This window comes from Amphiura filiformis, chromosome 20 (genome assembly GCF_039555335.1).
Source record: "Amphiura filiformis chromosome 20, Afil_fr2py, whole genome shotgun sequence".
Classification (NCBI taxonomy): Eukaryota; Metazoa; Echinodermata; class Ophiuroidea; order Amphilepidida; family Amphiuridae; genus Amphiura; species Amphiura filiformis.
Window position 1 is genome coordinate 40,927,892 of NC_092647.1, and position 16,534 is coordinate 40,944,425.

The 16,534-nt window shown below is 38.2% G+C and overlaps 1 protein-coding gene across 1 annotated transcript in view; it reads right to left on the reverse strand.

Moving 5' to 3' along the window:
* Positions 1-519: 519 nt before the first annotated feature.
* LOC140142625 (uncharacterized) overlaps positions 520-16,534 on the reverse strand; it is a 38,597-nt gene continuing 22,582 nt past the window's right edge. Inside the window, exon 5 of the mRNA XM_072164629.1 lies at positions 520-781. Within this exon, the coding sequence (XP_072020730.1) occupies positions 773-781 (9 nt within the window). The 3' untranslated portion in view covers positions 520-772. The remainder of the gene's footprint in view (positions 782-16,534) is intronic.

Sequence of the window (16,534 nt, forward strand, 5' to 3'; positions counted from 1 at the left end):
CTATGTATATCAAATTTTTACAAGTGAAAAAGCAACCCAAATTCTTATTATTTTCATATCGAGATCGTAATTTGCAATTTTATAATACCATAACATACGAACGCAATATCTTCGCTTAGGAATGTCCGATTTCATTGGGGAAAACGGAGATGTGGAACAATATTCATATATTTCAGATATGTAAAACCTCAAAATTGATAACCTGCCCAAAAGTGTCTCCTTATGACAACCGTCAAGCATATTTTCTGTCTATTTAAATCTATGTCTTGAACAGTACTTTGCTGCAATATCTATATATTTCAGATAGTACCATTTGTGATGTGCTGCATCACATTTGATAAAATTGGCAGTTTTACATGTGTCATAATTCATTAAGCCATAGTTCCTCCTTAAAGGAGCATTTCGTGATTCACAGCCTCATCAGATTTTTATGCTACCAGAAACCTCTGGCTGTACACAATTGCTATGTACAAAACCTTTCTTGCCGATTCAGTTATAAAAAAAAAAACATCATCGAATTTGAATTTATGCTCTGTTGGCAAAGCAAAATTACAACACAGCTAGCCTGTGTGTGGAGTGATATAATTCATATATAAATCATGAATAAGTTGTAAATTCAAAATCGGAATCTACTGATTATTTTTGCAAAAAGCTTTTTTTGTGAATATCTGCTAGAATCACTAAATACTCCTTCAATACGTTGCATGATTTAAATCCTGAAATCCAGTCATGTTGATTGGTTATACACATTGCTGTGCTTGTGTCTTCAATATCAGGAAACCTGAAAAAAAAAAAATACAAAAAATGTTGTATGATTCTTTTTGCATACAGGCAATGACATTTTCGTGTAAAAAAATGATGAGAAATTGCCACATGTGCCCATCAGTTTAAACATGAGTTGAACATAGTGTGCAAATTTGAATATAATGAATTCACATTAACTGTTTTGCTTTTCCTTCACTTATGGTAGATTTGAAAGTGTCAATGTGGGTCGTGGATCAAGAATAATTTATATCTTAATATAGAGCAGTATAGGCACGAATAACTTTATAGGGGTTTGGTTGCAATCTACCGCGACGATTCGTCTCTCACACATAACAAATGCGCTACGATTAAATAGGGTTGGTGACAACATTTGATTGGATGGACTGCACCGTACCATGATTACGGCAAAGGACACCTGTTCAAATCCTGTGTTTGGAGCCAATTGATAAAAGTATGCTGGGCCTTTGTATTATTTATCGACATATTTTATTTGACAGGTCAAGTTTTGATTTCATCCCTTACACATGTATGACAATGTCTTTACTAAATCACTATTGTGCATTCAATTAACTTAGACCAGGAGTTTTTATTCAATTTTGACAAAGTAGGGATAAATGTGGAAAATCAATCATGAATAAAATGTTGCTAAATATTGTCAGACCCAATAAGTTTCCAACTTCCACTTGGAATAAACACTTTAAATTCTTCACAAATTTGGTGTTTTCCCACAATATTTTTATAAAAGCTGTAGATTATAGGGTACCATAAACCTTTTTGAATCATTCCATAGTGCAATGATGACAAATGTTAAAGTTATAATAATTAGATGTGTTGAGATTGTATTCATTCGACCATCCCGTATCAGGAAGTGTTGTACGTCAAATAACAATATTTGCCAGTAATTTGTGTCAATACCCCTCTGTTGAAACATAACTTTATTATTAAAATGTGAAGATGAACTAAGGTTTTCAGAACATATAGGCTTATATAAATAAATTCCTCACATATTTCTTTATTGTGTGGATGGGTCTGAGAAACTACACATTCATTTTTAACTTTTATATTTCATTAAATGTTGAATACAAACTATGAAATGGATATTTGGAAACAAAAGAACTTTTGTACAAGAAAATATGGTTTAAAAAAAATAACGGAGACCTATCACCTCTTTTATTGTGTTATGAGACTGTTATCATGCTATGCTGGCCTCTTGTTGGACAGATTTTTTTAAATGTGAGAATGAGTGACATATAGTATTCGATAGGTCTATGTCCTCCCTAAGTTAAGATTGGACTGTCCCATCCGATTTGTGAAAAGGTACCTTGCAAACCCTATTGGTGGACCCAAGTAACTGCCTAAAATAAGGCAAAATTGAAATTTGGAATTTGAACAGTATAAATCATGTTTGGTCTAAAGATGCGCTAACTTTAATAACTTAAACCAAAAGTTAAATTTTTTCAAATACCTGGTCTATGCTAATTGAATGGAAGTACATTATTATGCAGTTTATATTTCCACAGTGTAATGGTTCATTTGGTTGTATCATCTCCATAATATTCAATGACTATAATTTAAGGAAGGTGACCCAATATATTGGAAAATCAAATTCTTTAAAACTTTTAAGTATTTAACATAAAATGTTGTCCCTTTCAAGCATTAATGCAAAAGGAACACAGAAATGTTTCTTGTAAATGTGACTAATTCCTTATGGAATAACCTGGTGGGCCCTCATGAATAAAAGTCTTTGCAAGCATCCTCGTAAATTGACTTTCTAAAATGGCCCTAAGCTAGGATGTTGAAAAATTTGTCAAAGTAACCCTAAACAATGATTTTACTCAAATAAAAACACCATAAATGAAGAATTGGTTTTGAATTTGCCCCTAAACAAGGATAGACATTATAAAAACATCCTAAGCGAGGAATTGGGTTGAAATTTGCCCCTAAACAAGGATAGACATTGCGTGTACCAGTATGAGTGACATTCAACGACTGTGATATCGATAAGCTGTAAAATCGCTTGGAAACCACTATTTTATGCCGAATAACTTGATAAAACGTGTCACAATTAATGGCTGCTAATTGGGTTTATGATTTTTTAAAAACTACCCTAGGTGAGGATCATTCTTAAAAAATACCCCTTCTTCTAGTAAAATGAGTGTTTTGAGAAGCTTGTTTGGAGACAAAACCACCCTAAATCCGTGTTTTATTTCACATGGATGCTTACAACTTTTATACATGAGTGCCCCCTGTGGGAATTACTGACATTTATACAGCGTGATACTAGTTTTTACTGATGATAATCATCATGATCGTGCATGTAATATATTGATATCAAATGAAAGACCTTATTTTTCTCATTAACATATTGAAATTAGGAGTTTCAAATCGGTGTATTTCCGAAGATATCATCAAAAAAACTGTCAAATTAGTCTCAAACAAGGTATACTAGTCTTTTCCTTCTTCCTAGGTAAGTGTATCATCATTGCATGATGACTGGCACACTTCAAGTTGCGCATGTACAGAGCATCATCTTTAAAGACAGCAGTGCAAAATATGTACAGTGTGATGTGCGATAAGGCAGCTCTCAGCTGCAGAGCCATCAATGCAGACTTGAAAGTGTTGAGGTACGGTGAGCTGGCTGGATCTTTCCAGTCAAAACTAATTCAACAGTTTTTTGATGATATCTACAGAAATGTACCGATTTGGACTGCCTAATGTCAATATGTTAATGAGAAAAATCTGAGCTTTCACCTGATACCAACATCTCCATTTTGATGGGGTAAATTGGGGGACAAGGCGGTACATTGGGTCACCCACCTGTAAAAAAACAAAACAAAACAAAATCAACAGCAATGATATACCACCACCAGAATAATAATGAGAAACCTGTCTTGTTACCACATGACAATGACATAAATAAAAACATTTGCATTACTTAAAAAATAGTGGTTCGCGAACCACATGATCCCCCTGGCTGGGCAGTCAGTAAAATGTAACCGATTAGTACTCATACATACTCCACCCACCCACCACACAGTGGCATCGCCCCGATATCTAGATGGCAGAAAATCCCGGGGTCACTCCCATTGTGGCCTGTACACCATCCGCGATAATCAACTTTTGAAAAGCACCCTAAACAAGGATTTAACCCTGGGCTAAAACGACACCCTAAACACCGGGATTTCATTCCTAACATCAAATTTCATAACCTAAATTTCATTTCCGCGTATTTAGAAATTGCAATTTTGCTACCCTTTTTTCCAATTTTTCATGTTTTTGACACCCTAAACGCGAGCACGCGGCGATCGTGCCTACCCACTAAAAACTGACCCTTTTACGCTGCTTTTCATTATCGCGGATGGTGTACAGGCCACAATGGGAGTGACCCCGGCAGAAAATGCCATGGTACAGTAGGTTGAATCCACAGCAACAGATGGCCATTGTGTTGAATAGTTTTAAATGCATAGCAGGCTGAAGGACATCCGACTAAGGCTAATGACATTAGCCTGTGACTGACCTCTGTACGGTCAGTGAGCATTACATTCGCCATTGTCACCTGCTTATAGACTGTCGCTACGATAGTCTCTTACACAGCCAGTTTGTGTCAGTCGGTCTGACACTCGTCGATCCTGTATGTTCGTGATAGCCACGTACAGTCTGGCTCGAGACTACCTCCACGAGGTTCTACGCTGTGCTATTTAAAATCTTGAATTTTGGTCACTTTTTCAGCTCAAGACACAAGCTACTCTCTCAAAGCGCAAACTAACGACTATCATCTGTTCAACACATATTTTCAAGTGTATGAGCCACATCTGGTTTCTTGAGAAAAAAATCATTTACGGGAGATATTCATCATTTTCCAACCCGGTATCCGAAGATTTTCGTCTGATATCAAAATCGTGCATAGCAATTCACGTGTATCGATCCCGTGTATTTATTTTAATATCTCTGCTGCATCAAATAATTATTAGCCAGGCGATGTCGGTGTGCACCACCCAGTTGGACTACAAACCCCCACCCACCCTGCACTAACTTTGAACATCTCCAGTACCAACTAAAAAATATATAATTTGGCTCTAAATGTAAACTGTACCCACTAAGTTTCATGCCCATCAGACAGTTTTTACTAATTTGACCTCAGATGACCCCTGGTGACCCTGAAATGACCTTCCAAAAGTTGGCTCTAAATGTTGACTGTGCCCACCAAGTTTCATGCCCGTCCGACAGTTTTTACTAATTTGACCTCAGATGACCCCAAAATGACCTTCCCAAAATTTGGCTTTAAATGTAGACTGACTCTACCAAGTTTCATGGCCATACATTTACTAAATAAACATTATTTTTCATCAGGTTCGCAGTTGCATATAATAAAGGACACAAGTAGAAATTAATACATTTACTAATTTGACGCGAGATGACCCCTGGTGACCCAGAAATGACCTTCCCAAAAATTTGGCTTTAAATGTAGACTGACTCCACCAAGTTTCATGGCCATATGACAGTTTTACTAATTTGACCTCAAATGACCCAGATGACCCTGTAATGACCCTTCTCAAATTTGGCTCTAAATGATGACTGTATATACCAATTTTTATGCCCATCCGACAATTTTACCAATTTGACCTCAGATGACCCCTGGTGACCCTGAAATGACCTTCCAAAAATTGGCTCTAAATGTTGACTGTACCCACCAAGTTCATGCCCATACGACAGTTTAACTAATTTGACCCCAGATGACCCCTGGATGACCTCAGGTGACCTTGACCCACTAACCAATACAAACTTGTTCTGTCTCGGTCAAGATGTACCCACCCATCAAGTTTGAGGAACATGCAACCCCTAGTTTCTGTGTTCTATTACAGTGTTTTTATAAAGTTATCATTGAGGAATGTTTGATGCATGGTATGTGTACTCATTGAAGTGACAGAGTGAAAAACGGGTACATTTCTTGAAAAGAACACGTCTTCAAAAGTTGTGAGCTGATTGAAATATTTCTTTCATTTTATTAAAGCTAACGAATAAAGGTTTCTTTACATACACAAATATATTTGATAAACTTTTCAGAAATAGGAGAAAAAGAGGGCACAATGAGGGTTCTGTTTTTATTGGGACAGCCTGTACATACACACCCCTACACGTACACCCCTACATACAGAAGGAATACACTATTGCAATATCCCCCTCCATGGCTAAAGCCAGTGGGATAACAATATGTCAATGTTTGTTATATTACAAAATAAAATAAAATTATACAATGTAAACTGGTCCCAAAAAGTTACTTACCAGGTAAGAAATTCGTCTGTCAAGTTCAAACGACAAATCGTATTATACTGAATAGCATATGAGTGGAAGCGGTGTACATTTACGCTGAGTTTGACACCTCATTTGTCGTAAACAGATCAAAACTTTTGAAGTTATGCTCATTTGAACAAGCCTACTATCAAATTTGAAAGTTGCAGGTCCGCCCCAATGAATTCACACAATAAACAGACACATGAAAGGATGTTCAGAACTTTTATTCTTTGTCAACTCACACTTTCCTGCTCAAACTTTGATCATTCTTCATCCTCACAAGAAGCAATAGGAAAGTTAGTCATGCAAAGAAGAAGAGGAGAGCACTGATTACACCTGTATACTGCCAACCATCTCAAGTGGTATGAACAACACTCCTAGCCACGTTCAGCGTTCGTGCAGTTTCTGACACGCTCTGACCGGCCTCTAACATTCCATTTAAAAGCCATCTCTGATTTTCACTTAATTTAGGCATATTGCTTGGTCTTGTCAGGTCTTGAACCAACGACCACATGAACGCAATACTCTGGACACACCCAAGGTCCCCTAAATCCCTGGTCATCATATTGATTCTTTCATTCGACTTAATTTCTTCAGATGATTGAATAAGGACAATTGTCATTGAACTTTGATCATTCTTCATCCTCACAAGAAGCAATAGGAAAGTTAGTCATGCAAAGAAGAAGAGGAGAGCACTGATTACACCTGTATACTGCCAACCATCTCAAGTGGTATGAGTGCAACTTTCATTCCAGTGGATAGGTTAGGTTAAATAAGCATAACTTCAAAAATACTCATCCGCTTGCAACAAATGAGGTGTAAAAATTCGCGTCAATTAACACTGCTTCCACTCATATCCCATTTAGTGTAACACAATTTGTCGTTTGAATTTGACAGACAAATTTCTTACCTGGTAAGTTTCTTTTTTGGAGCAGTTTATGTACATTTACAAGGCTGATCAAGGCACGTCGTCATCATCCCTATATCTTTGTGTTAAAAATTGCCATGATAGTAGGGCCAATCCACTAGTTCTTCAACAGCAATTTTGTTCGAGATAAGCCGTGCGATTCAGGTCAAGCACACCAGCTGTCCCACAGTGTCATCGCCCTGATATCATTATGGCAGAAATCGTCATGGTAGGTTGAATCCACAGCCACGCATGGCCATTTTGTTCCGACCTTTGAGACGCATAATGAACCGAGGGACATCCCGACTAAGGCTACTGACAATAGCCGGGTAATTGACCTCTCTGTGTGTGAGTGAGCATGTATACGCCATGTGAGTGAGTGCTCACATCAGAAAATTGGAATATTTTTGTCAGTTTTTGAGTTCAAGACGCACGCTTCTTTCTCAAGACACTAAGCTAATGACTATCATATCCGCTGAACATATATATTCAAGTGCAAGGAACCAAATCTGGTTTCTTTAGACGAAATCAATTACGGGAGATATTCATCATTTTCTACCCCGGTATCCAAAGATTTATCATCTTATTATCAAATCGAGCATAGCACATTCACGTGTATCGATCCCGGGTATTCATTTCAGTGTCTCTGCTGTATAATGTAATTATTAATCGGGCAATGTCAGTGTGTGTCCGATATAAAGATGTTTCTTTCACATTATGAATATGGCGTTGCCATTCATCTGTGCAGAAATGGCTCATTTTTACGACCTGTGCATGCTCATTACCCTCTTTATCGTTACCAACCCAAGAAAATTCTCTTTTTTTTTGTTGTCAGTTTTTGTTTTCAAAGTGCAGACTGGAAGTTGAAAGGGCATGTATGAGCTTAATATTCTTTCAACACATGTATTCAACTGCAAGTCAAGCAATAGGTTTTTACAAATACCAAAAATAACAGGATATATTCAAGGATTTGAGCTATAATCATATCAAGAATATACACCACCAGACTACCATATGTAGTCTATCTTCATTATAACTAGGAATAAAATCAATTCATCTTAATATGCATCTTGGACAGCTCATAGTACTGGCGACCTGTGTTTATGTTACACTTTCGTTTTTAAAACTATTTGTGTAATGTAAGAGAAACTACACAGGTTAATTCATGCCTAGCACAAAGGTAATGGTCTATACCCTGTTTCAAGCATTGCATATCCTGGACACACACAGTATGTTTAGGAATAGGGGATTATCTCTTTATGTGTTTGAACAAGTTGTATACAAATGTAAAACATTCAAACCAAGGTCGTGTGGATCCGATGAGACATCAGTTGTGTGCATCCAATATACATGTATAGTGGTAACAGATTTTAGTAGTGCATCTTATTGCATAGACCACAATGTCGTATATGTTTAGTTTGTAAACTTAACAACCTGGAAGTAAGATAATACCTCATGTTATTGTGTAGATTTTTGCAGGTTTCTCACAAAATGATGCCTGTGTGTATGCCACTAAAGAAAAACATCATCATGGATATCCTAAAAAATTAGGTTTGCCCAAAGGAACTTTATTTGGCCGAATGGATTCCTCAACTAGATTAGTGATGTGCTTGACAAGTGGGGCTAATGACAATAAAATGAAACATAACGCTGATAAGTGTGCAATACACCAACATTAAGTTTTAAGGGCACTCATTTCAACATTCCTGATCTTATCCTGTGTATAAAAACAATGTTGCAGTGCAGCTATTCCATAGTACAAAGATCAAAGCATATCAACATACTGATGAGGAAAGCAAACAGATGGTTACAACTGCTAAGCTCATACAGGAATTCTATATGCCAATGGAAGATCTACATGTAATCACTGTTTAAGCATGGACTATGTCACTCCTGTTTGCCTGTTTGGCATTTAAGTATATCGACAGGACACAATGGAATGTGCTCAAAATGCACAAGATCATCTTTGAGTATGAATATACTGAAGTGCTCGCCATGTGCGATCACCAGACACTCAAGTTTAGCATGCAGAAATATCTGTGCATTCATTTTTGTTCATGAATGATTTGGACAAGTTCAGTGAATGGCTAACCCCTCATACATGAAATGCCATTCACCCGGTATATCAACAGTGAAGAACATCATGCCACAAAAACTGTCCAACTCAAACAACATAGTTAGACAATAATAAGTAAACGGAAAGGTTTCCACAATAAAGCCCTAGAGATAATAGGTGACATGGGCTTGACCCAACTTGTTACTCTGATCACAAGACCAGTGTCAAAAAAATACTCTTGACTTGATATGTACGAACAATCCAAACATTATCACTAACATCAAAACATACCCTGGCATATGTGACCATGATATTGTTGTCTGTAACATCGACGGGTCTCCAAAACTCAGCCACAAGCCTCCCAGAAAAATATATATGTATCAGAAAGCTGACACAGTCGCTCTTGAGGATATCCTCACAAAAGAAGCCATCATCTTCTTAAACGGTGAACCAGAAAAGTGTAGTGTTGATGAAAACTGGCAGAAGTTTAAACAAGTAGTCCATACCAACATGGAAAAGTATATACCATATAAAATGTCAAAAACAAAACCATCCTATCCCTGGATAAAATAGTCACATTGTAAGACAGATGAGAAAATGAGGCAAGATATGGAACTCATACAAAAAACAAAGAAATCTAGTTACCAAGCTTACAAATGTATCAGAGATAGCCATGATCAATATAAGTTAACTGTGCTGGGACCTAGTCTCGACTCGGACCCTAAAAGGTTCTGGTCCTACGTCCGTTCCCTCAGGAGAGAGTCTCTTGGCACCCCACCACTGACTGCTGACAACAAAACCTTCTCCACAGAAACCTTAATCAATCAATTTACATCTGTATTCACAAGTGAATCAAGTGAATCCAAAAGCAACATACCTGATAAAGGTCCATCCCCATACAGTGATATTCCAGATCTGAAAATTGAACTTGAAGGTGTTGTTAAACAACTCAATTAAAGAACTAAACAGCAATAAAGCTGGTGGACCTGACAACATCCCAGCATGGTACTTTCAAACCTATGCTGAACATCTTGGCTCCATTCTTCATATCATCTTCATGCAATCCTATGATTCTGGTTCCCTCCCATCTGAGTGGAAGAAAGCCCTTGTGAGTGGTGTTTTCAAGAAAGGAAATAAGTCATCTCCAGAAAACTACAGACCCATAAGTCTTACATGCATATCATGCAAAATTATGGAACATGTAATCTTGTCCCACACAGCCAAACACTTGGCTAAGCACAAGATAATTATAGATGAACAGCACGGTTTTCGTGAAAAGTTGTCCTGTGAAACACAACTAATCCAAGCCACTCAAGACTGGTCTGAGGTACTACATCGGGGCAGCCAAGTCGATGTCTTGCTACTTGATTTTAGCAAGGCATTTGACAAGGTGCCCCACCTTCGTCTGCAAACAAAACTCCCATCATTATCACGGGCAAGACATTGGGTTGGATCGAAGACTTCTTGACAGGGAGAGAGCAGAGTGTTGCAGTGAATGGATGTCAATCACAATGGAGCCCTGTTCTGTCTGGAGTCCCTCAAGGCTCAGTACTTGGGCCGACCCTGTTTCTTGTTTATAAATGACATCGTGGCTGACGTAAATTCAACACTGCGGCTCTTTGCTGACGACAACATACTATATAGGGCGATCAAAAGCACCAAGGACCAATCTATTCTCCAAGATGACCTGAGTAAAGTTTTTCAATGGGCCGACACATGGAAGATGTCCTTTAACGCAACCAAATGCCAGTCGCTTTCCATAACACGCAAGACAAAGTCATTTTCCTACACATACCAGGTTCATGGGCACCACATTGAGGAAACCAACAGCCATAAATATCTTGGGAGTCACCATCACCAAAACCCTTGACTGGAAGCAACACATTCATACCATTTCTGCCAGCACACATAGTACCCTTGGCGTATTGAGACGAAATCTCTCATCATGCCCGGTAGATGTTAAATCTCGTCCATACCAAGCCCTTGTAAGACCATGGAGTCCCTTCTCATCTGACCAGATAAATAAGATCGAAGCAGGGCAGCGTCAAGCGGCGAGATCTGTTCTAAATAATTACAACAGAACGGTTAGTGTTTCTGACATGCTTCTCAAACTAGAATGGGACTCACTTGCCACACAGAGACTATTACATCAATGCTCCATGTTTTACAAAATCCACCATGGCCTGGTGAATATTACCACCCCCCTTGTGTCAAACCATCCATTCGGCAAGGAAGAGCCAGTAACAGCCCGAGCTACCAGAATATCCACTCCAGAATAAACGTATACCGCTACTCATATTATGTCCAGACCATTCCTATAAGGAATAGACTTCCAACCATGGCTGTTTCAGCACCCTCGGTTCGCCAGTTCCAAAGCTTGGCCCTACCAGTCCTGAGAGAGATGCTCCCAACAGCCACCCTCCAGAAGCTGTAGATGTCCAGTTTTTTACTTGCACCCGTTGTATATATTGTGAGCACCAAGTGAACACCTAACCTACGCACAGCACAGATTCCTCCTACGTCAAGCTTTCTTCTGCTTTATTTGAGTGTATCATATCAAGCATCAAGCACCTCAGCAGAATATCTGGCCAATTGCACTTATGTCTCTGCCATAGGCGTAACTGCGCGTAGGCGCAACAGGGATGTAAATCTTGTTATGAGATATTGGACATGCATGTAGCAATCTTTATAATACTAGTCTTCAAGAGCACATGTGAATTATATTTCCACTGAACTTAATCCATAAATTGCTGGAGAACAGTGTGGTCAGAACCGGTGCCATCTTACAGGTAGGGCTGGAATTTTTAGTTTTACGTGTTTTTTTGCCATGTTTCAGTGCATATGGCTCATCTCCAATCGATATACCATGGCAGGTGATCCCTCCCCATCTATTTGGCATTAGGGCAGCAGCTTTTGCCTTGTTTGATCTTCAGCAGAGGAAAATTCTGTAGCCAATACAAATATCTAAGCTTCAATGCATTCAGAACTCAGCTGCTAGATTTGTACCACTTAAAAAATCTTGAGATCAATTTCTCCAATTCTCTGCGATCAAATCCTAGCTACTACCAAAACCTGCATCATGTACAAAATTCTTCTTCTTACCTACAAATCTCTTCATGGACTTCATATTCTTATCCACTGCTCTATACTTCACTCCGTCGCACAGCAGTTGATGGAAAGCAGAGAACAGCCTTTGCCAAACTCTGGACACCAAGTGTGTCCTCCTCTCAGTGAAGTATGTATAGGATCCTTGTGCTGCATAGATGCTTTTGGATTTCTATAGGGCACTTCTCCGTATACAACTTCCAAAATGGGGCTCACTCCCTTGATTCTGCATACTAATTTGTCACAAATAATTATAAACAACAGGAACTTTATTATCTCATCATATAACAATTAACTCATATTTGCCACAGGACTCACTTCATTCATAAATGGTGTCACCTAAAAGATCCCACAAATTGGATAGATCAGGTGCAGTGTATGTCCTTCAATGTGATGATTGTGAATTCACCTAGATATTATTAATATTAAGAATTCCAACCCCTAAGAAATAGACTCGGGGAACACAAAAGACCTAGCTCTCCTGTTGGAGAGTACGCTATAAGGGCTAAGCACAGCATTGATTGGGACAATGTCCGCATTCTGGACTGCGAAAGTGCCTGGTACCACAGCGGAGTGCAGGAAGCCATTCACATCAAAAGATGAAACTGTAACCTGACATCCGGACATCCTGCCTCTCAGTTATGACAACATCATCAAGTTGTGTGACCCTAGAATCACCAGTGGTCATGTGACTAACACAAGTGTGTCCTCCTTGCAGTGAAGGGTGTATAGCATCCTTGTACTGCATAGATGCTTTTGGATTCCTATAGGGCACTTCTACAACTTCCGAAATGGGGCCGACTCACACAATTCTGAATATTTGTCACATAAAAGTTATCATGAGAAGAAATGGACTGAGCAAACAGGAAAGACCAAATATGCTCCCTGTAAAACAACTACCCAATATGAACATGAACATCTGGCTAACAAAAAACCGTAGAAGGATCAGAAGTAGTAGATTAATTACCATAGCAATGGGTTACATTGTTTTTTAATGTATTGCTCCCACTATAAGCAGGATGCACCATAGCTATTATATATTATATATGCCTACCTATCAATATGTTAGGAAAATATTTTTACTGCGACCACATGTTGACATTGCTGGCTAAATAAGCTGTACATGTATTTTTACTCGCATAAGGGTGACAGTAATCTTGTCGCATTTTGACATTTTTATTTTCAGATGACTTGATCTTTTGAAGTCATCTAGTAGACTTTCTTACCAGTCTTGATCGAGTGTTGTGAAAAGCTCTGGACAAAAAGAACAAAACATGGAAAAGATGGAAAGCTCTCCAGTCTCCTGAGGCTTGCCTTGATCACAACCTAGCAAGGAATGAGAATACATATACTTCAACACCCCAGCAAGCTGGTCTCCTCTGCTAAGTTGCGCTTTACCAAGTGCCTGCTCAGAGAGCCTTAATTTACTAGAGCAGGGTCAGATCGAAGATGGAGTATGCTAAAACTACATGGAATGGAGCAACTCTTACATTACTGTCAAAGCTAGATGCAGTCCAGAGGCATGCTATCAGCATCATACTATGGAGCCATATGGCCATGCATGCAAGTTCTCCTGTATATCCTTTTGGATTCACAACACAGCAATCCACCACACAATTGTTATATTACATTGTGTGCGTTTGGGTGACCACCCTTAAACACTGTACGGTCAGACAAATGTTATACTCTAGCTTCCTTATCCAGATTGCTTCTCGGATACGGCGGGTTCCAGAAGTACAATATTTCTCAAGGACTTGGACATCTTTCCAATTCATAACATTATTTTGTTGGACAAAAGCTGCATAGTGGATAACATAAATCTCACATATATGTGGGGGCCAAAAAGTATTTGACTAATAAAAGACACAGTCAACCCATATGTGCTGTAGGTTTATTGACACGTCCTGTCACTTTTTGCTGTACCCGCCCGCAGTATGCAATTAAAAAGTATATGATATTAACTATGCTTATATGCTCCGTTCATTAACATTAGGTTTTATTGAAACCATGTCACTTTGCATACCTAATGACTTTTTGCCACACCTTCCGTATGCAATGAAGAAGATTATGATGCTAACTATATCTATGCACCATTCATACCTGCTGATCATGGAAAGTTAATGTAGTCATGTTATGAAGAATTTCAGATGTGTCGATTTTACCTCGGATACAAGAGTATTTTTGCTTAACCTCTATATCTGATTAAAAAGCAATTGACAAATAAAAGACCCAGTCGACCCATATGAGCATTATGTTTTATCAAAACATCATGTCACCTTGCATACATGGTGACTTGTTGCCACACCTTCAGTACGGTACACAATTAAAAAGCATATGATGCTATTCCAACATATGCGCCATCATACATGTATCTGATAATTATGAAAAAGTAAACGTGGACATGTTATGGAGACTACTAGTACTACCGACATTGATCTATTTTAGACACAAGATTTGTACCATGACATGTTGGCACAGGGTCAAGCCCATGCATTGTAAATTTCAACAGATTGAAATTTTCCTGATCAAGGAACTTGGTGCTAATTGCCTTCCCATACAAAATTCGAGTGGAGGGCTAGCGTTGATCTCGACAAGTACATATCTTGAATGATTATTGAATGATTTAGGCCACCATAATCAGTGACTCTCTGTAAAGTGTGCAGTCTTGTGGGTATGGCAGTTAGCCACATACACAGATCATCATCACTTCGAGGTTGGGTCACAGCGCAGCGCATAGTCAATATAAATCCAATGATCTCTTTTTATTAACCAGGAAGTGTCAGACTGCATGCTCATGGAAAGGCATATTAAAGGTTATTTAATTTGATATGTAAAATATCAGACCTCTCCATCATAACATACGAACACTTGAACAGACAGCCACTTTTCTCATGACACCAACACATAACATACATGTACCTACATGTACAACACACATATAACACTTGTCTGTATGTATCACCAAAATGTATATGTATATAGAAAAAAGTGCATCCCACCTGATGCCAGAATTGGTTTTCCCTCGGGTTTTCACAGAGCTATGTGCTGTTGCCTTGCCCTAGTAGTAGTACTAATGGTAGACCAGTAGCTTCTTCATCTCCTCAGCCAACTGTGTCCATCATAATAGTAAACGGAAATCATTTGTGCATGTTATTACAAACTATAACAGCTAGTCTTTGGGGAAGAATGGTGTCTTTACAGAAACATTGAAAAAATTGAATCCTCAAATTATTTTTGTTATGGAGAGCTGGCTAAAACCAGGCATTTTGTCTTTGTATTTCTGACAAATATACAGTCCAAATAGTATATGCAGTATATGCAATGTGGTGGTATTCACTGCAGTCAGAAATGAATCATTACAATCCATCTAGATTTCCTAGAGGGTGTTGATGCAGAGTTGATATGTAGATGAAGAGTTGACACAATTTCCATTAAGGGCAGGATAATGGATGATGCAATTATCCACACCTAAATTTTATGATTTCTTGGTACTTAGAAACATTAAGATTTATTCCGAAACTGGTGAAATAAATCTTAATAACCCCAGTCTTCCACCATTTTTTTTCTTGATTTTTTAAAAGGCACTTTTTTAATTATTTCAGTATTTTTGTCATTTTTGTGCACTAAAACTAGACATTTTGAAAGCATTGGTGCAAAAAGATGCACATTAATACCATGCACCAGATACAGCTTTCATAAGCATGAAAGTGTACTGTTTTCAAACATTGAATGTTTTGTGCATGATTTTGACACTGAGATTTCTCCGAGTTCACTTTTGACAACATTGTACCATTTTTGTAGAAAATTAACTTGAAAAAATTGCAAGCAAATGGTAAACTTTTTACACTATCTTTTAGAACAAATCAAAGTGTAGGGAATATTTTAAATACATAATACACCTATATGTGCAATCTTAGGGACTCCCTCAATGAACTTGACTGGAAAAACAGTCTGGACCAGACTTATTGTCCCTAGTGTTTAATGCTGAATGCAATTATGTATAGCTGCCCTTGATTTAATTCTCATGTGTTTCAAACCCAGACTGACACAAAGGCAAAACAGTGCGTTCAGAGATGTGTTTGCAGACAAATATATTGTTTAAAACATTAAGGAATCAGATATTAACATTTGCACAGTATTTTTGTGGGAGCTGAGTGTACTTCACACACCGTAAAACCCCGTCTACAAGCATATAGTGTGCTTCTGATGAAAGCTACATTAATCCAGTCGCCATTATGGAGTTTGAGCCCTTAAATCTCCACTTTTTGGGATTGGTACAAGTTTTAGAAAATACCACTGCACTGGCAGGTTTTTTCATTCATTAATGCCTCATTACAGAATTTGTAACTACATGTATGTCATAGGTTTGAAACATTTTACGGAATCCCATATTCACTGGGCTTTTTTCC